This window comes from Zosterops lateralis (genome assembly GCF_965231275.1).
Source record: "Zosterops lateralis genome assembly, chromosome: W".
NCBI lineage: Eukaryota > Metazoa > Chordata > Aves > Passeriformes > Zosteropidae > Zosterops > Zosterops lateralis.
The window spans coordinates 25512942-25534113 of record NC_139801.1 but is presented as its reverse complement, the minus strand read 5'-3'; the positions used below and the strand labels follow the sequence as shown (position 1 = coordinate 25534113).

At 39.5% G+C, this 21172-nt stretch overlaps 1 protein-coding gene and 1 pseudogene across 4 annotated transcripts in view; both read left to right on the top strand.

Moving 5' to 3' along the window:
* The window catches only part of LOC310922193 (E3 ubiquitin-protein ligase KCMF1-like), a 65486-nt gene extending 50170 nt beyond the window's left edge, over positions 1 to 15316 (top strand). For 2 of the 3 annotated variants that reach the window (XM_083882616.1, XM_083882614.1), the window contains exons 4-7: positions 4534 to 4635; positions 7563 to 7737; positions 13043 to 13322; positions 14676 to 15315. In XM_083882616.1, coding sequence (XP_083738742.1) covers positions 4534 to 4635; positions 7563 to 7737; positions 13043 to 13322; positions 14676 to 14928 — 810 coding nt within the window. In that variant the 3' untranslated portion in view covers positions 14929 to 15315. Of the gene's footprint in view, positions 1 to 4533; positions 4636 to 7562; positions 7738 to 13042; positions 13323 to 14675 lie in introns of all 3 variants that reach the window. The other variant, XM_083882615.1, reaches the window with a different exon arrangement.
* LOC310922197 (ras-related protein Rab-7a-like) lies at positions 7752 to 13032 on the top strand (annotated as a pseudogene). The gene has a single exon. The product of its transcript is annotated as a ras-related protein Rab-7a-like (transcript).
* Positions 15317 to 21172: the final 5856 nt, after the last annotated feature.

Sequence of the window (21172 nt, the reverse complement as noted above, 5' to 3'; positions counted from 1 at the left end):
AAAATCGATGGATTCCCCATTGTTTCCCCAATTTAAACTTCAATGGTTTGCAAAAGTAAGCCCTCTCAGGTTGGCCAGTCGCTCCTTTTACCATAACATAGTTACTGGTTACAGGTGTTAGGGTTTTATTGCCCTTGTGTCTATCAAGAATTCTATTTCTTTTTCTCTGTTATGGCATCAAGCAGCAATTGGAGGTCTGCCCAATCAGGTAAATGCTGCTTGATTATAAACTTCATTTTCTAAGCAACTTCTATTGGATCACTTCGATAGCCCTTAGCACCCTTTTCCCAAATCTCTAAATCAATTGAGGAAAAGGGGACCTTAATCAGTTTTGTCTCTCCATCAGAGGTCATTGCTTGTCTTAGAGGTGCTTGTATGACTCCTCTGGTTTGTTTTCAGGTTCTTGATGCTATAGGCCCTTGTGGGGGAAGTTTGGGAGCTGACGGGGGAGGTTCAGGTTCATCCCACTCACTGTCACTACTAGGTAGTGGTGGATATAGTTCAGTTGCTGTGGAAGATGAAGTGGGGGAGGTTGGAGTCAGTGGTGGTCCTGAATCTGCATTTTCCACCACCCTCCTCCTTTCCTGTCTTTTTGGGGGTGGTTTAAGTATGTCTGCTGTCTCTTGTTCCAAAGCCTCTACTTGGTATACCTTGTCGGGATGTGTGCACCTCTGATTTATCGAGCAGGTGCTGCAACAACGTTTCTCATTCCACAATCCCTTTGCCACTCAGGGTGATTTCGGAGGCTGAAAAACATATCTGCATAAGTCACCTCTGACCACTTTTGTTCCTGCCGCAGGAAAAGCATTAACTGTAAGTGTCTCATAGTCCAGTGTACCATTCGCTGGCCACTTCACTCCCTCATCAAGTTTTTAAAGTGGCCACCACTGTGTGCATAACTTAACCAGCTCTCTCTTGGTTTCTGCACCATCATAGCCCGCCAGCTCTTTCCAGTGTGTTAAAATGCACCCCAAAGGGCTCCCTTTAGGGACCTCTCTACTCTCATTTGCCCCCATGCTTAGAGGTGTTTTGTTTTTGTTTTTGGGTTTTTTTTGGTTTTTTTTTTAAGTTAGAAATTCGTTCCCTGGGCAGGGGGAGCTCTCCTGAACCAGCTTTTCACTTCTTGTGCCTCCTATTCCTGGGCATATAGTTTAACCGGAAGAAGGGAAAGAACAGCTTGTTACTCTTAAAACAAAAAGTTAGCAATATGTATTCTTTAAAACAAGGCTCGAAGCACCAGCTGTTGAAGAAAGAATTTTTTAAAAGGAAAAATTCTTTTTATTTAAAAGCAAAACCCCATACAATTGCCTAGACACTTAATCCAAATTACTGGTTATTAATTTTTAGGGTTTCTGAAATTCCGTCCCTGGGCAGGGGAACTCTTTGAACCAGCTTTTCAATTCTTGTGCTTCCTATTCCTGGGCATATAGTTTAACCAGAAAAAGGGAAAAAAACCCCAGCTTGTTAATCTTAAAAAAAGTTAGCAATATGTAAACAAGGCTCAAAGCACCAGCTGTTGAAGAAAGAATTTATGTTTACATAAAAAAAGGAAAAAGTATTTTTATTTAAAAGAAAAACCCCACACAATTACCCAGACACTTAATTCAAATTACTGGTTATTAATGTTACAGAACGCAGCGTGAACTATTTCGCCTGCGTATCTCAGCAGCAAAAATCTTTCATCTTCTTCTGCCGGCATTAGGTATAAGTTCTGGGTTCTCTGCTTTTCTTGCACAAAACTACCAGACTAGGTCCTTTCCCCCTTCACCAAAACCTGTTTATGTGATAGCAATTTTTTAAGCTCACAAAACAATGGGTTCTGATGACTTCAAACTCACTTAGTTAAAGATTTTAACACAGCGTCTCCGATCAAAAACACTCCACAAATTTTCTGCACTGAGGAAAAAGGGGGGGTTTCCCGATCAGGCAGTTCTGGCTCTTTTTACAATTAAAACTGCATTCCACAAACAAACAACAGTTAAAACAAACACATCAGGCTTTTTTCAGAATTTCAAAGACACAGCCTGAGGCTACAAATCCTGGCTCCCTGCCGGTCACCAGGGCAACTCAGATTCCTGCCCGATCACTGTGATATGTCAGAAATAGGCTTGCAAAAAGCACAAAAGAACACCCAAAACTCTTTTACACTTGCTTGTTTTTCTAATAAACAATAAACAGTTTATTTACCCACAGATGTTTTTCTACTGAACAACACACTGATTAAAATCACACTATCAGTTATGCAGTCACAAATTACAGCGCTCTCCGTGACACCCTCCAGTCACGGCGTAAGCACTCCGAATCCCTCCGCTTTTTCAGACAGAGATATCCTTCCGTGGATCGGCGGGGGTTTTAAAATCTCTTACAACTTTAAATTTGTAACACTTACAAGGGTTAGTAGCAAGTTTTAAAATCACACAAACCAAAACGCCTACAACACAAACCTTCACAATCCACAACACATACAGTCACTTAAGCACACAACCAAAAAAAAAAAAAAACCCAAACAGACACAAATTCATTCGTAATACACACACAGCCGGCATGCGGGACCGTGACCAAGACAGGACTCTCCACGTCTCAAACTCGGGCTAGCCTCTCAGATTATGGATTACCAAAGTGCACTTTTTAAAATACAAACCGAAATTGGAGCCACTACGCTCCTATAACCAAGACCGGCAGCTCTGTGCTGCCACTGCCCCCCCACTCGGGATGCAGCCAACAAGTGACCAGCTTTACCTGGAACACAACCATACAACACTCCTCGGAGATTCCAAAACCCAGTCAGGCCTCTGCTTTGCATAAGACGTCTCTTATGACTTATAAGCTGCCTGTATTCAAAGGTACCTGCATTCAATACGTTTTTCTTTAAACATACCTTTTGTCCGTAGTTCCAGGAGGTTCTGGTCTTTCCCCGGGTGGACGAGAAGGTCTGAGGAGCCCTCACCCCGAAAACTTCGGGCAGGCGCCTTGAGGGGTCCTAGACCCCACCGGCCCCACGGCCAGAGAGAGCAGTTCTCCTGCCTGGCTCGCCAAAATGATTTATTAAAAAACTATGGATATTGATCTAATACCAATATCCAACTATGACGGACAAAGACTCTCTAACAGTTTAAAGTTAGAAAGTGTATGTTTATTATGACGCCGGGCAGTGGGATAGCTCCCAAAAACACACGCGCAATTTACAGATCATCACAGGGTCTTTTATGTACAGGAGTATTGAATACCCAAACTACAAATGCATATTCATAACTCTGGTACCTCCCATTCCCCGCTTCGTATGGAAATTAGCCCAAAAAGCCATCAAGCATGCGTAGTTTGTTCTTTAAAATGGGTCGGTGGTCTTTTTTATAGGGTGGGGTCCCAAAATGATGAAGTAAGATGGGTCTTCCTCCCTTGACTTTTTAACCTTTAGTGTTCGTGACAGCTTAATCCTGTTTTTTCCAGGACTGTTTGATTTATGATTGTATTGTATTCATGGGGTCTATTGATTATTCAGGATGCAAAAGCCTAGTTTGACAGCTTCCCTGATTTATCAGTTCCTTCCAAGATTTATCAGTTCCTTCAGTCTGGCTTCTGTTAGCAAAAGGGAAGTCTTAGCTACATTATCTCAGCACTATCTATTTTGACTACAGTCTTTAATTCTTCTAAATCAATGCCTCAATAGGATTAGGAGAAGAGCAAAGCAGGCTCAAACTTTAGAGGGTTTTGGTTTTGTCAGGCACGGAGAAGACTCTTAGCAGCTCCTCTTAGAAAAAAATAGTTTCTGTGCGTGGCTTCTTCCCTTCTCACTAAATGTCAATCAATGCAAAACCAGCACACTGTTGCAAAGGACTTAAGGCACACTTCTCTCAGGTGGTTGCAGTCATTGGGGGAAAAAAATCAAAATAATAAATGAAGATTGCTATGACAGTAAGTGTCCCTAGACTTTTTTTTAAATGTGGGTTTAGGCTTAAGAGAAAAACAAGACCATAATGCTATCTCTCAAAATACTTGGTAGGAATAAGGAGTTTCTCTGCCAAATTTCTACTTCTGTTACTGTGGTAGGTGGTCTCAGTTGGGATACTTTAATGAATATTCACTTCTGGTTTCATTTTCCTTCCTACACTTCACTGGTGAGATGAATGAGAAGTCGATTGGGGATACAAAGAGCAGTAAATGAACTTGATAATGTCATATGTAGGTACATTCAAGCAGTAATCCTGTGTAATTAGACCTACTATCTGTGCTGGAATTGACATATAAAGACAATATTGAAAGCTGAAACATTGCAGATAGGATTTGAAAATTTTACTTTTTGATTTCCATGGTATTATTAAAAGCATAATTACAAGGAAAAGTGACACTTTAAAAGATGCTACAATTAACAGCTGTTTGAACACATTTACTGTTTTAAATTGTGGTTGTTTAGGTGTAGGATTAGAATGTGATATTTAAAGTATAAGAATCCATGTTAAGTGATCAACTCTGAATTGTGATTTGTGTAAAGTTGGTTGTGCTTGTTTTTGTTTTTTTCTCACTTTGTTGTTTCAGATCTGTCCAATATGTGCAGCATTACCTGGAGGGGATCCTAATCATGTCACAGATGACTTTGCAGCTCATCTTACACTGGAACACAGAGCTCCTAGAGATTTAATATCCTTTCTTAAGTTGAGAGAAAAGGGATAGACTGTTCATTATCCTAGCTGTAACTACTTGTTCTGACTTCTGTAGTCAAGTGGCTACATTGGTTTAGCTTATTTTTTAGAATTGGTGTTTAGTTATAGGGGAACTATATGTCTGAATTTTTTATATGTATATATATATATAATCTCCATCAGACTGAATAGGCTTTAGGTGTTGCTTGACAATGTGGGTGTGTATTTTTGTTTAATTTCTGATAGTGAAAGCTAAGATCTTTCTGACACTCAACTGCTTCTTTGTGCAATTTTTACCCTTCTTGGCCATTAGTTCTGATGTCATTTTGTGTCTGGGAAAGCAGCAATCCAGATGCAATAGTGTTTTATAGATAATTACAGGACTGAAAGCAGATTTCACCAAAAGCATGTGTTAGAGAATGCTTTGAACTTCGAAATTGAGGGATCTTAAATGTTTGGTTAGTTTTATTACTGTATCTCAATAGGGGAGTTTCAGCCTCTTATTTATTGACTTTTTTAAAGATATGACTAGAAGACCTATCAGGAGACTTCCTAGGGATTAGGGCTATCTTTGTTAACTGCAAATTGTAGTGCTATAACTACTCTCGATGACTGAACTGTTCAAACTGTCAGTTTCTTTGCACTTCTAAATACAGGTTTTTTTCTGTTACTTTGTCTTAGGAATAGTAATGTGACTTGTTTTTTGCTGTACAAAGACTTACAACATGATTTCAGAAGATACTCTTCATGGAAGTACAGACCATCATATAAAGTTCATTAAGTGATCTTTCTGTATCTCATTTTAAAAAATGCACTCCTAGTGTAATTTGATAGTGCCCTTTTGTGTTCAGGGCTTCTTATAAAAAAAAGGCAGCCTAATAACTCAAGTTAATTATATCTACTACTAGCAACATTAGAGGAAATGGTTTTACTTTGGTTGTTGTCTGTATTTAAATTTTTTATCATTTCAATTGTGAGTCCAAATTACACAGTGAAATTGACTTCCTATTGAAGGGGATGAGGTGTTGGATTAGAATTCATGCTTCTGGAGCTTTTACTTCCCCTCCTACATCAGTGATGTCAGATAACTTTTAATTGGGAAATGTATATTTATTATTAGCTACATAAGATCTGAAGAAATCAGAATAATCTTTTCAGTTACTGAGTAAGGCCACAGTGTTTGTCATCACAAAACTGATGGGGGGAGTCTATATAAATAATTATAGGAAATGCATGTGAAAGTTTCCATACAACATTACTTTAGCAATCAGTGTTGCCGAGTTCACAAAAATTGATAGAGTTTCTGGACTAGTTGTTCCATGTTGTGTGCTATTTCACATCTTCTGACAGCTAAGACTAAAAGGAAGAAATGGGGGAGAGATTTCCCCCTCCTCAGTTGCTATCAGCTTAGGAAATGATATCATCTTTGGTGTAGCAGTTAGGAGGGTGTTTAAAGCTATTTTAAATGGCTGCACATATTTCTCGTGAAGAATCCTGTGCAGACACTGCAAGATACCACCTTTATCCCTGGAGACTGGACAGCTCTTTAAATTCCAGTTTCTTTCTTAAACAATTTTCAACTGTTTTACTGTTTAAAACATGGCTTTAGTCTTGACCTTGTAAATGGTTCTAGCTTGGTTGTTTTCAGTATAATATTTGCAATGAGTTAAGAGTTCCAAATGCTTTGTTAACCCCAGCATGGTTGGGTGAGACATCAATATACTCTTGACTAGTATATTTAAATAATGTTGTTTTTTCTTGAAAGCACTTTGAAAGGTGCAGTTAGCAAGCTACTACAATACTTTTCTAAATGAGACCAAGGCTGTAATTTTTCAAAGTATTTATATTAAGAATGTTCTAGTTATCTTATTGACCAAGTTTACTTTTAAAAAAGACCAGAATCAGGGAATTTTTCTGTCAGATGAAGCTATGGAAAGCTTCCCAAACTGAGAGCAGCAGTCAATCAGTAAAATATTAGTGACAATGTTCTGTCACTACCAATATCCAGTATCAACAGATTCAAAGGAGGAACAAACCAATCTGTGCTAGACAACTATATTTTGTCCCAAGGAAGATTTTCTCCCCTTCCTAAATCCTGAAAGTGAAATATTTTATGCTTTATAGTATAATAGATTTAAAAGAGTAAATTCTTCCTGAAAGTATTTCTAGTAACTGGATATTCTTACTTGCCAAAAGAAGTCTTAATTTTCCAGTCTTAAATTTTTCAGTTCAGTAATATAGTGAGGAAATGAATTCTACACCATAATTGTGCATTGTGGGATAAGACATTGGGCACCAGTCTTCTGCAGATAATAGATTTTATACAAGTGATAAGCATGCTATTTTTGAAAATAAGAAAATTGGAGATAAGGTGAGCTAAAGCTACTAGTTTAGAATTTGGAAAAATATGATATGTATAAGCACATTATTTCCTAGCTTAGTAGTTAATTGCACTAGTGCTTCTTAAGGTAAAAGGAAGCTTTATCTAGACTGGCTTGGGAGAACATATTTGTGTTGTAAGAACAGCAATAAAATTTTGTAGATAATTTTCAGTATTTAAATACCTTTCTTTCCCAATTTTGATGCTAAAATCCTTGTCTATTGAGTAATATGTTCTGCTGAATATGCATCATCAGTTGTAGCATTACCTAGTAGAAACTTTAATCCATAAGGCAGAAAATCCATCCTGACATTTTTAAAACATGATAAAAAGCCGGGGAAAGATGAATTTGGTGCAAGGAGCCCTGGGTGCCTTGAGTTCACATCTATAGATCTGACTGGCACCATAGCTATGATTACATTGCGCTTATAAAGTTGAATCATTGTTTTATGAATGAGAAATGTGTTGCCCAATTATTCAATATAGTAAATGTTCTTGCTGTTTAATAGTTTAAAGCAATAGACTTTTCTTAACTGCTTGGTTATGATGAATCTAGTGGTGTTCGACACGTACGTAGAATGTTTCACCCAGGCCGAGGTTTGGGAGGCCCCCGTGCACGTAGATCAAACATGCACTTTACTAGCAGTTCCAGTGGTGGACTTTCATCTTCTCAGAGTTCGTATTCTCCAAGCAATAGAGAAGCCATGGATCCTATAGCTGGTAAGAGCTGTAACCACTGATTTTAGATCAGTCTCCTTAAATAGACTTTGAAACAAAGTCCATGATGAAAACGGTTGTCTTATTTTTCTGTTGGTTTGGGTTTATTTTAAATGCTTCCCAATGTCATAATTGATGGGTATTTAATGATGAAAAGTATCCTTAATTGGATTATCTACAGGGACTAAACCTGGAACTTCTGAAATGAAAAACACTGCCCTTTTAGCTTGTGCTTTTAGAGACTTCTAGGCTCATTCCCATGACTGACCTGTTCACAGGTGGCATCAAAGAATGGTTGACATTTGAAAGGATCTTTTAAGATCAACTACTACAACCCCATCCAACATCCGTCCCCCCCCCGCCCCCAAGCAAGGCCACCTAGAGCAGCTTGCTCAGGACTACGTCCAGTCAGGTTTTGAATATTCTTACCAACGGATTCCACAGCCTCTCTGGACAGCCTGTTACAGAATTTGGTCACCCTCACAGTAAAAAGTGTTTTCTTGTGTTCAGATGGATTTAATTTATTTTTTTTTTTAATTTCTGCCCATTGCCTCTTGTCCTATCAGTGGGCAATACAGTGTCTGGCTTCTTTTCTTCATTTCCTCCCACCAAGTATTTATATACACTGTTAAGATTCCTCCCACTTCAGCCTTTTCTTTTCCAGGCTGAAGAGTCCTAGGTCTCTTAGTCTCTCCTCATATGACATGTATGCATGTACTTTTGAAGTTTTGAGTGGATGGAGAGCAAGATGTGGACTAGGGGAGCAAAGTCCCTCCCACTGTAAGTAAAGATCAGGTTCATGACCACCTGAGGAACTTGAACATACCTAAGTGTATGGGACCTGGTGAGATGCATCCTAGAGTCCTGAGTGAATTAGCTGATGTAGTTGCCAAGCCACTCTCTATGATATTTGAAAAGTCATGGCAGTCAGGTGAAGTCTCCAGTCATTAGAAAAAGGAAGACATCAAACCCATTTTTTAGAAGAGTAAAAGGGCAGCAAGTCTCAGGCCAGGTGCCACAGCACATGCACTAGTGTAAAAGATGACTTCTAGGAAGAAAGTGTTACTAAAAGTCATCATCATTGGAGACTCTGGGATGGGAAAGACATCACACATGAACCAGTATGTGAACAAGAAATTCAGTAACCAGTACAAAACTATGATAGGTGCAGGCTTCCTGACAAAAGAGGTCATGGTGGATGACTGGCTAGTTACAATGCAGATATAGGATATAGCACTCCAAGAACAATTTCAGTCTCTGGGAGTTGCCTTCTACAAGGGAGCAGACTGCTGCGTCCTGGTGTTTGATGTCATGGCCCCCAGCACATTTAAAACCCTAGACAGCCCAAGGGATTAATTCCTAATTCAGGCCAGTCCAAGAGATCCTGAGGACTCCTTTTTTTGTGCTGGGAAACAAGACTGACCTAGAAAACAGACCAGTCACCACAAAACAGATGCGAGTCTGGTGCTACAGTAAAAACAACATCCCCTACTTTGAAATCAGTGCCCAGGAGGCTGTTAATGTGGAACAAACTTTCCAGACGATTGCATGAAATGCACTTAAACAGGAAACTGAAGTGGACTTTTACGATTAATTCCCTGAACCCATCAAACTAGACAAAAATGACTGAATGAAGGCTTCTGTGGAGAGTTGCAGCTGCTGAGGGGAAAGGGAGGGGTTGAGCACAGTCCTTCACAAATGAATATCACACTTAGGCCCTCAAACACACAGTCCCTCTTCTGTGTTTAAAATGAAATTTAAAAAAAAATTCTATCTCCAGCTGCCAAAATCTACCCATCTCCCACAAGCATCTAAGTCCCACACTTCAGAGTTCATGTCCCCACATTATCCACATCACACTTCATGGTAACAGACCTTTCTCTTAGTTTAGAATGGAAACTCTCATATATGTTTGGAACTGAATCTATTTCCAGGTGTCCAATGGAGAGAAACTGTTTACAGGTAATCTGTGTAACAAGTTACGTTTTTAACTGTCTTGTGTTTTCCACTGTGAAGGCTGCAACTGGAAAGTCTGATTACCCATAGTTCATTGCAAGCTCAGCACTCAGTCTGACTAGGTTGAGTTTTGTATCTCTGTTAATGCTTGTTATTTTTAACTAATCCAATCTGTTTACAGTATCCATGTATTATGTAATGCTTCCTTAGGAAAAATCTTATAACACATGTTAATATATGCAACCAATTAATTTTTTTTAAAAAGAGAAAACCCTGGATACTCCTGACCATTCAGCCTCATCTCTGTGCCTGGTAAGGTCATGGAACAGATCCTACTGGAAGCTATGTCATGGCATATGGAAGGCAGGGATTAGACACAGCCAACATGCCCTAGGCAAGGGCAAATCATGCCTAACTAATCTACTGGCCTTGTATCATGAAGGGACTGCATTAGTAGACAGGGAAAGAGCTACAGATGTCATATACCTGGACTTCTGTAAGGCCTTTGATGCTGTCCCTCACAACATTCTTGCCACTAAATTGGAGAGAGATAGGTTTGACGGGTAGACTGTTAGATAGATAAGGAACTGGCTGGATGGCTGCATCCAAAGAATTTCAGTCAATGGCTCAATGTCCAAGTGGAAATCAGTAACAAGTGGTGTCCCTCAAGGGTCTGTATTGGGACTAGTACTATTTAATATCTTTATCAATGATGCAGAGGGATTGAGTACATCCTCAGCAAGTTTGCAGATGACACTAAGCTGAGTGGTGCAGTTGATTCCCTAGAGGGAAGGGATGCCATCCAGAGAGACCTTGAGAGGCTTGAGTAGTGGGCCCATGGGAACCTCATGAAGTTCAAGGCCAAGCTCTGGGGTCAGCAGTACAAAAAAGACATGGACCTCATGGACCTGTTGGAGTGGGTCCAAATGAGGGTCACAAAAATGATCAGAGGGCTGGAACACCTCTCCTATGAAGAAAGGGTGAGAGAGTTTGGGTTGTTTATGCTGGAGAAGAGAAGGCTCCAGGGATACCTTATTGCGACCTTTCAAGATATAAAGGGGACTTATAAGAAATACAGAGTTGGGGTTTTTTATGAGGGCCTGTAGTGGCAGGACAAGGGGCAACAGTTTTGAACTGAAAGAGGATAGGTTTAGATTGGACATAATAAAGACTTTTTTTTTTCAGTGAGGGTAACTGTAACTGGGACAGGTTGCCTAGGGAAGTTGTGGATGCCCCATCATTGGAAGTGTTCAAAGTCAGGTTGGATGGGACTTTGAACAACCTGATCTAGTGAAAGATGTCCCTGCTCATGGCAGGGGGGTTGGACTTGATGATCTAATGTAAAATATTAGACACCATTTTTCACTATATGAGTGTAAGATTGATATCTCTATCTTAGTTCTCTCTGTATCTTCCACTTGGGTAGATTCAGACAGCAGTAAGATATCTTACAAAGCATTCTTTTGCAGTCTGAACAAAACCAGTTCTCCCACTCTTTCCTCCTGTAATATGTTCCAGCTTTCTGATGATCTGGGTGGCCATCCACTGGATTTGCTCTGTTATGTCCATGTGTCACTTGTCCTGGGGAGCCTAAAACTGAACACAGAACTCTGGATGTGGCTTTGCCCCAATGCCAAATAGAGGGGGAAAATCACTTTCTCAGACCTGCAGGCTGCATTCCTGTTACTAAAAATATCCCAGCAAAAGAGGATGAAAAATTTTATGTCATCTTAATGACTTAAGTTAGATCGTGGGTCTTTAAAGCACTAGAGTTGGTGCAAGAAGGGAGGATGTTTGTGTCTCCTGGAGTCCTGAAGTGCAACACTTCCTCTTACCAATACAGTGGGTGTTAGTTTAGCTGAGTTAAACATGAAGTGACTGCCTTGGTTTATTTCAGCCTCACAAGACCTTCCCATTTAGGAGCATGTGTAATAAAATGGTATTCCTTTGAGTCTTGTCTTTTTTGTTGTTGTTGTTTTGGGGGGGGATTTCCGTTTGGGGTTTTTTTGGTTTTTTGGTTGGGTTTTTTTTGTGTTTTTTGCATTCAGACAATGTAGTGCAGCCTGGCTGGGTGTCTGTGTCATGCCAAGCCTGTGTCTCAAATTCACATCTGCTACTAGGGTTCTGTTAAGCTGTACTCAAAGTGATCTTACAAACAGCAAGGAAAAATATGTCTTATCTGGCAGTGTTAGAAGTCTTCCTTTGTATTGAGGTAATAATTACTACATACTACCAGAAGTTAGAACTTGTGCTTGTAACAGACATGTATGCATTATTTATTTTTTTTTCTCCTTGTGGTTGTTATAAGTAATTAGTGAAATAAAATATTATTGGTAGCTGATAGTGATATAATTAGCTGTGCTGATTAAAAGTGACTTGAGCATTTACTGTTGGCATTCCAAGTGTTCCAGATGCAAAGAACTACTGCATTGTGCTTTATTCCCCTAAGAAAAGCCTAGTTTTAAAGGATTATATCATGAAAGTGAGATGGAAGGAAAATTTTCATTACCTGTAATAATGACTTACAGCTTTAATGAGGATTGGATGGATAGGATAAAAAGGTAATTACTACTTCTGCCCTCCTTGTATCATGCACAACAAAGTAGTACTCACAACTTTGTGTGGAATATAATATGTAGCAAATTGCTGGGCAATAGCTTATTATTAATGTTTTTCTTGGGAAATGCTTAGCATGGACATAATTTGTCAGTCTTGAACTCTGGAGGAAAGAAATCCAGGCAAGATTTGACTTTTTTTATCATTAGAATTTTTCTTTTTCGATCAGAGGTCAAAAAGTGCACAAAAAAAAACCCTCCTGTGGTCAAATATTTTTCATATAATGCAACATTTAAAAAGCCTTTCTGAACTGAATATTTTCTAAAAATGTCTGAAAATTCGCTATAACTATTTGTCTTTTCTGCAGCACAGCTTCCCTCTGGAATATGCATTGAAGGTGCATAAAGCCACCAACTGAAGTCAGAATTGAAGGGGTTAATAACTATTTTGACTAACTTGAAGATAGAATTTTAGATAATTCTTGCACAGGATATTGCTTATATGGTATTCCCCGTAGGTTGACCCTTATCAGTTTAAAAAGCTTTAAGCTTCGACTCTTTTTATACATAATTCTTTAAATAATTCTTAATCTTCCCATGGGTTTTGAGACATGGGATGCTTGTAATGGATAGCCCATGAAGCTTTTCAAATCAATACAATTTGTTCATGAATTTAATTGATGAAAGTTTTTAGAAAGCAAAGGAATTGATATACTGTTATTCAGGACATAATTATGCTGTTGTGTGATATGTATTTAAGCAGATTTCACTGTAGAAACTTCTCTCTTTTCTGGCAGAGCTTTTATCTCAGTTATCAGGCGTGAGACGTTCTGCAGGGCAACTCAATTCTTCTGGCCCTTCTGCTTCTCAGTTACAGCAGCTGCAGATGCAACTGCAGTTGGAAAGACAGCATGCACAGGCAGCAAGACAACAACTGGAAACTGCACGCAATGCAACTAGACGCACTAACACAAGCAGCATACCCACCACTCTTACACAATCTATAGCAGCAACCAATACATCTAACACAGAAAACAATCATCAGAATATACAGAATTCCCAGTTTCTTCTTATGAGGTAATTTGGTTTGCGATTTTAACTCTTCTTCCATTTCTGTTTTCCTTGTCTTGTTGTGGACATAGAGTTCAGTGAAACTGCTGCCAGATCACTAATGAAGTTTGTAGATTAGACATTATGCTTTTGTTTGCATTTGTAGCATCACCTTTTCAGCCCTGCTGTTTGTTCCTAGGCAATGAATAAATATTACTTGTTGTTTCTCAATTTGAAGAGAAACATGGGATATTGCCTTGTTAACCTGTGTTTGTTTACTACTTCTGATAAGACAAGAGCCTTTACAATAATATGTTTCAAACTTTTATGCTGATAATGTGAGGAGAGAGAACTTTAAAGTTAGTTTTATTTAATAGGAAATGAATCTTTAATGTGAAGGTTGAATAGAGGTTTATATATAAAATATTTTGGGAAAAAAAAAAAAAAAAAACAAAGAAGGATTGTGCTATTAATAACCAGCATGCATCTGTTTCAGAAAGTATAGTTAGATCCTACAGTTCTATAGAACAGAATAGTTCAGTTGGAAGAGACCTACAACCATCATCTAGTCCATTCTACTACAGAAGAGTTGCCCACTCTCATTCCAGCTCTTTTCGGAGGTTTAGAATATTGATTTTCTGGATTCAAGGGGGAAGATGTTTTTCAGTTGCATGTTGAGAAAGAACAAAAGCATTTAAACAGTTTCTGTGCCTAGAAACTGGGGTTATGATAAGTTCCTGCTCTCATACTGATTTTTGTCAAAACTTGTGATAATATCTCAATCCAAAGCTTTTTGAAAATCATAACTTTAAGGAAAGTGTCTGCAAATGTGTCACTGATCTTGTGAGCTAGGATAGAACTGAAGCAAGCAATTCTCTTGCTTCTGTTAGGTGATGGTGCATGGACTGATAAGTGAAGGGAATAATGTACTGTGCTTTAGGAATCTCTGGGCATTGTGTGTAGTAATGTATTTTGTGTCATGCTTGCATTTAGAAGTTGTCCTGGGGACAAAATGAGCACTTAAGAGGTGACTAGAGAATTTTAATGCCCCTTAAAACAAAATCCCTCTGAGGGGAAACAAACTTTGAAAACAGATTTTTTTTTTCCCCTTCAGCCTTAGAATCTACTTATATGAAGGATTTTTTTGAAGCATCTAGGAACAAGTTTGTTAAATATTTGTATTTTTTGCATCAGGAGTGTCAGATATTGTCAGATCTGTACATGTCAACAAAAGTGCAGCAGTACCTAGGTTGTTTTTCAAAGGAATGACTTTCAGATGTTATTCAGCATGCATCTGTCCAACTGTTTAGGCAATTAACAAAAGCCCATTTTGTTGATGATACTACTAAGCCTGTCTTATCTTTCTGTGTTGCTCTGCAGGTTGAATGATCCTAAGATGTCAGAAGCAGAGCGTCAATCAAAAGAAAGTGAACAGGCAGATCGCAGCTTGTTTGTTCAAGAGCTTTTACTGTCCACTTTGATGCAGGAAGAAAGTTCCTCCTCAGATGAGGATGAACGGGGAGAGATTGCTGATTTTGGTGCTATGGGCTGTGTAGATATTATGCCTCTAGATGTTGCTTTAGAAAACCTAAATTTAAAAGAGAATAACAAAGGAAATGACCCTCCTCTTTGATGGCATCCCACTTTGCAGACAATGTCCTCTGTGCTGTATTTGCCAATGAAAGTGGACAACAACTATCTTGGGTTTGTTTTGGTGATTGTAATTTCAGGTCTGTCACTCTTGTTACATTGTGTACATTAAAAGGAAAAGAGAAAAGATATATATGATAATCATTTCCACTTAACCAATTTTTACTTTTAGCAGATAAATATAGGTTGCAGTGCAGAGAAAAAAGCTCTGTGTCCTGTAGCTTGACATGCAAAAAAGCTTTCCTAATGCTCCACATTCAAACTGAAGAGGAAAAAAATGAAAAAATCTCTAATGAAGCTGCTGTGTGTATTTATGAATATTAATGAATAAAACTTGCTTGGATGGTTTACCTTAACTACTGCATGATTTTTATTTCAGTGTGCATGAATTTTAGTGACCTTGTAATTTTAAAAAAGCTAAGTACAAGGAGTAAAACTATAAAACACCTAAGCTTTCCCATTATTCAAAGGTAATGTGACAAAAAAAAAAAATTAATGCTCACTAGCAGTTTGCAGTCATGAAGTAGCCTTAGAGTAACACATTACCAATGACCTTTTTATGTGCTCTCCCTGTGTATTAATGAAAACTCTGCAATGGGCTATATTTTTTGCTTACATAGTGTGACGTTTTGCTGTATTGTGACCACTGTATTGCCCTGTTAGACATCATATCCAAGTGGAATTGTACTTTGTAGTCATCTGTAGGAGACAAAAAAGAAGGGCCACTACTGGAATCTAGTACAAAGGACCTAACACCAAATTTTGTTCAATTTTCTTTAAAGTTTTCCTTTTTGTGTTAAATATACCTTATTTAGGTAGAAATGATTCATATATTCACTGGTGGGGGGTGTGTGTTAACCTGGATTATGTTGTTTTAGTTTTAAGACTTCATAGTCTTTATAATTTTGAGTTATTTATGTATTTTCTTCATAGTTTACAGAGACTCCTTACTATTAGGAGAGACTGAGGATTTGACTTCCCCGCTATCTCCATATGTTACAATTTGGATTCTTAATGCTAACTTCCTAGCAACCTTGGTGAAAGAAACATGACACTTGGTCTGGATGAGATTTGGGTCTTGAATAGAAACATGATGGGTTGCAAACTAAGCATGGGATGTGTTCAGCAGTCTGGCCTTAGCACACAAAGGTAATATTTTAATAGTGATTCTACACAAAAAGTACCAGCATGATTGCTCATTTGACATGCAATGAGACTGGAAGAACTGTGAGCTTTGACAGTACCTCTAACTTGTCTATCTCCCTCTGTCTTTTAAAGAAATGAGAGCCTTTTTTTAACCTATCTTGGGCATATTATTTAAGGGCATGGACTGTTACAGATTACTTACAGACACTGTAGCTTGGTTCAAAAGCCAAGTGTCTACATGCGCATGCATATCTGTCTTGGGGTCCCTGTCTGTTCACAGGATTGTGGAATGGTTGAGGTTGGAAGGGACATCTGAAGGTTCCGTGGTCCAACCTGCCTGATCAAGCAGTGCCTCCTAGAGCTGGTTACCCAGAATCATGTCCAGGAGGCTTTAGAACATCTCCAAGGAGGGAGACTCCACAACCCCACTGGGCAGCCTGTTCCAGAGCTCAGTCACCTTCACAGTGAAAAAGTGTTTCCTGATTCTCAGACAGAACCTCCTATATTACAACTTGTGACCATTGTCTCTTGTGCAGTCACTGAGCACGACTGAAAAGACCCTGGCTCCATCTTGTTTTCATCCTTCCTTCAGGTATTTATATACATGGATGAGATGCCCCCTGAGACTTTAGAATAAATGGTCTCAGCCTTTCCTCATAGGAGAGGAGCTCTAGTCCCTTGATCATCTTCATGGCCCTTGGTTGAACTGTCTCCAGCATGTTCATGTGTCTTTTGTAATGAAGCACCTATGTGTAAGTCAGCACAGGAAGGCAGCTGGGACAACCACAAATGTATGACTAAAACACAAAGAGTAAAATTTTTCCTGTTACCTTGCTGACCCAGGGGATTCACAAAGCAACACCCAGGCAGAAGCACACAAGTGGAGAGACAGGCACCATTTAACTTGGTCCATGACAGGATCACTGGCTGCTGGTCACACTGGTTTATCAGGGATTATTCCCAGCTGCAAGGTCACTTGAGTAATTTACAGTCCTCCTTGCCAGTCTTCCATTTTTAACCCATTCCTCCCAACATTACACCCCCTCACTCAAGACACCATTGCTGCTAGGGCTGGAAATGTGGGATAGGGAATTTACAGAGGCACTTAAAAAAGCATATGGAAAAAGGAATAAGCATCTAATGATCTAAGTGTCCCACCTTTCTTGGCAGGGACGTAAACCACTCAGCTAGCCAGGCACCACGAGTAGGTTGTGTGATTTGATGTATTAAGTCCTGAAGATGCTGAATATCATCCTCCATGCCAGGTGATTCAGCAGTCAGGTCGAAGCAGCCTTCAAACTCAACAGCATTTATGGTGTTGAAGAGGGCAGTAGTTTATCAGTAATCAGTTCCTTGGCATACAGCAGTTACTTGTATAGCTCACAAAGTTAAGGCAACAATTGCCTTGGATGTCCAAGTTAAACCTTGCACAAGGGCACATCAGGTGCTCTATAGTCACTATTCAGAAAGAATGATAAGTTAGTTACAGTAAAAAACAACCACACACAGCCACACGCAGGTATTTACAAAATGATCTTGCAGAAAGGTATCCAAGGTATGTGCTCATAGTACAAGCCCGTGAGCCAACCTGTGATAAGGGAGGAAAATACGAATCGCATCTCTTTCCAGTAATACATATGCTATTGCTCCAGCTCCTTCTGCTAAAATTATTCCAGGCCTGGTAGCTTGAGATGGGGTGATAGCCCACACAGATTGAAGTTTTGGCTTTTGTTTTTTCAGATCAAACTTCAATTTGATGTTGTGTTTGTGTTGAAGATACCTGAAATTCAAGAACTCAATAATATGTTATTGACATAGTATATAGAATAAGGGGGGAAGACAGAGTACAGAACCACACTGCATTGTCAGGAGTTATTACATGAATGTTCACATCTATATTAATAGGTTGCAGTCCCACCACAGAATCCATTGGTATAAACAATTCCATTTCCCCTGTGCCTAATATTTTGGGAGAGACACCATCTGAAAGAACTTCAGTCCTCACTGTGTTTTGTACTGGCGTTGTACAGTCATACTATTTTGGCCTGTGATTCTTCTATTTTTTTGCAGTGCCCAAACTATAGCTTAAATTCATTTTTTCATCAGGGTATAATGTACAGCAGTGTTGTAATCCCTTGGGCCAAAATACTACAGATTTTTTTCAACTTTTAATCCCAGTCATCTGCCACAATCCCCACAAGGCTATATCATCCAGACTTGTTACTTCTAATTCAAAAGAATATCCTTGCCTAGGAGTGTGTAATTGAGCATGCTCAATCAAAGCATTTTGGCAGGCATTGGAGGCCTCTTGTTTCTCTGTCTGTTGCCAAACGATTTTCTTCCTCATCCACTTCTGGTGGTTTGGCATTTGCCAGGCAGTGCCTTGCGATGATGTGGCAGGTGAGGTGGAGGGGGAAGAAATTTTTTGCATAGGCACTAATTTTTGTCAATGATGAAACACTTCTGATGCTGTGATCCCATTTATTTTTGATGGTGGGACACTGGCTTGCACAAGATCATTCTACATTTGTTTACTTGTCACCTGTGAGGTAGCTTTGGTTTTGTCAACTTATTTTTATTCACCACCCACACAGCTGGTTCCAAAATCAGAGCCCAAATTTCCCTCAAGGTATTTGCTAGTGTACCTATATTACCAGTATCACTCATGACTGCTGCTAGAATCAAGGGTTTCAGTGAAACACACATCCCACTCAAAAGCTGCATTTTTATACTTTTTGTTAATGCTGCCCCATCCATATTGACAATTGATAGAGAGATGGGGAAGACTGGTGATTAGAATCCATTTTTTACTGTGAGCTACATATGCTTGTATACCATTCTAGGAAGGCTAGTAATTTTTTACTACAATGATTAGGTTAAACACACAAACAAACTTATACATTTTGCAACATCTCTTGCTTGCAGAAGTTGATTCAATCTTCTTTTCCTGTCGCCAATCTTGATCAAATCTTGTAATCTTCAAAGCTCTGTTCTTGCCAAGGCATCTTGGTTATCAAACTGACTATACTAATTAAATTCACAGTACTCTGTCCTGTGGGCCCCAATATCTCCTATACATCCAGACTAGATCCTGTAATTAAAACATGATCTATCCCCATCTGCCACAAGAAACTAATACCTCCTTCCACTGTACACCAATTTCTGAGGAACAGCACTAAGTCAGCAGCATCTGCATATGCTGTCAAAACTGCTGCACCCAACCTTTTGTATAGCATAGGTGCAGCAGCATCCTGGCCATCAGGACCAATGACATTTTGTAATTGAGCATATCCCCATTGCATCTGACCCTCACTGGCTGTAGGGCTTAATAGATCTTTTTCACACATTAATAAGTGGAAATACAGCGTCACTATCCAAAGCTCGCAAAATCCATGCCAGTATGCCTTCCCCACTCTTCTGCTGGTAGACCTCTAAAAATTCCCTGTCTTGGGGTGGCTCTATGATACTGTATCCCCTATCATCTGCTTTATGCTCAGACATGAGTCCTGTATCTTCAAGCTAGGTCCAGGAGAGGCGGGGGAAGCTGGTGGAATTCTTTTGGTGCGGTTTTCGCAGATCCTTCCCCAGGTTGTCTCTTGGCTGTGTTGTCCAGCATGGATAGACAGAGGACATCTTTGCTTTTAGCTAGTTTCCTTTTTGTTAGCAGAGGCAATAAGTTTTTTCCTGAGACTAGCTTCTTCCTCTGGAACCGTTCAGCTCTGTTCTGGTCCAAAACACAAGAACATTGCTGAGACCCCCATGTCACGGCCTGGAAGGGAGGCCCTGGGACACCGCATCCCGTCTCCAGATCTCGGGAGAGCAAGAGCAGGACTCTAAAAAATACACCAGTTTTTTCCACAACAAGAAGGTTTATTATCTAACAGTATTCATTCTTTTTTCGTGCCTGCATGCATCCTTCTTGTTAAATAAACAGATTTTTTTCACTTTCCTCCAAGAAATTATTTTCGAACGTGTGGGGAAGGGGCTGCTGAAACCTACCATTTTTTAGAGGAGACACCCTTTTCAGGATATTCCCTCCTAATTTGTCTCAAACCAAAACAAAGAATTTGGTGCCCAACGCGTGGCCGGAGAAAGTGGGGAAAAAGCTCTAATATTTACATTTTGGTTTTAATCATTTTGTATTGGGGTAAAGCAGTCAGTAGTCTTTTGGGAAAGATGGGACAAGAAGGGCTTGCGAATATGATTGCCTAGTAATAAATACTAGAGATGTAAAACCTGTGAGTGAAATAGAAATGAAGGCCAGCTTGGAGATGTGATTATGGCAGGCAGGAAGACAGTGATTAGCTGGAGTTAGGTTGAAGGACAGAACACAAAAGGACCCAAGAATGTAGCCCCTCTCCACCCTGCCAAGGCATCAGAGAAAAAGTAGATTAAAAAAGTAGTCTTTAGAGTTTAGAATATAAGATGATATGGTAATATAGTAGTTCTCATAGGCTGCATGCAAAGTTTGTAGGTTTTGTATCTTGCACCAGTTGGTCACTGTAAATTAGAATATTCAACACAAAAGGAGATATAATGTATTGTAATAAGGTGCTCGCTCTCTTAGTTCTCTCTACTCTTACCACTCTCTTGCTCTTACCTCTCTCTTATCCCTCTTACCCCTCTTAGCTTTTTTACCTCCCTTACCTCATACCCTCTCTCTCTCCCTCTCTCTTTGGGGCTTCGCTTCAGCCGAGGCTGGTGGCTGAAAGCAGGCTCTCTTTACCCACAATCCTTGCAATAAAACCATGTGTTTCTAGAATATCTCAGGTCTGCAGACTTCCTTCTCCCTGCCGTCCACGAATGCTCCTACAGTAGCCACCATGTGGTTTGAGGTAATAATTCTCTGGCCCCTAGGTCTGTTTGCCTATCCACAGATCATGCCAATTTTGTCCCTGGCATGTAACTTTTACAGAGCAGGGGTATGAATCAGGCTTGTTATACTGATGTGCTTGGTAATAATGATTTATAGAAGGTTAATGGAGGTACTGTGAGTTGTTAAAAATGTATATGGTCTGTTGTTTCTCTGTCCTAGTTTCAGTGGCCTGCTTTGGGGGTTTATTAGTAATTGCACCCAGTTT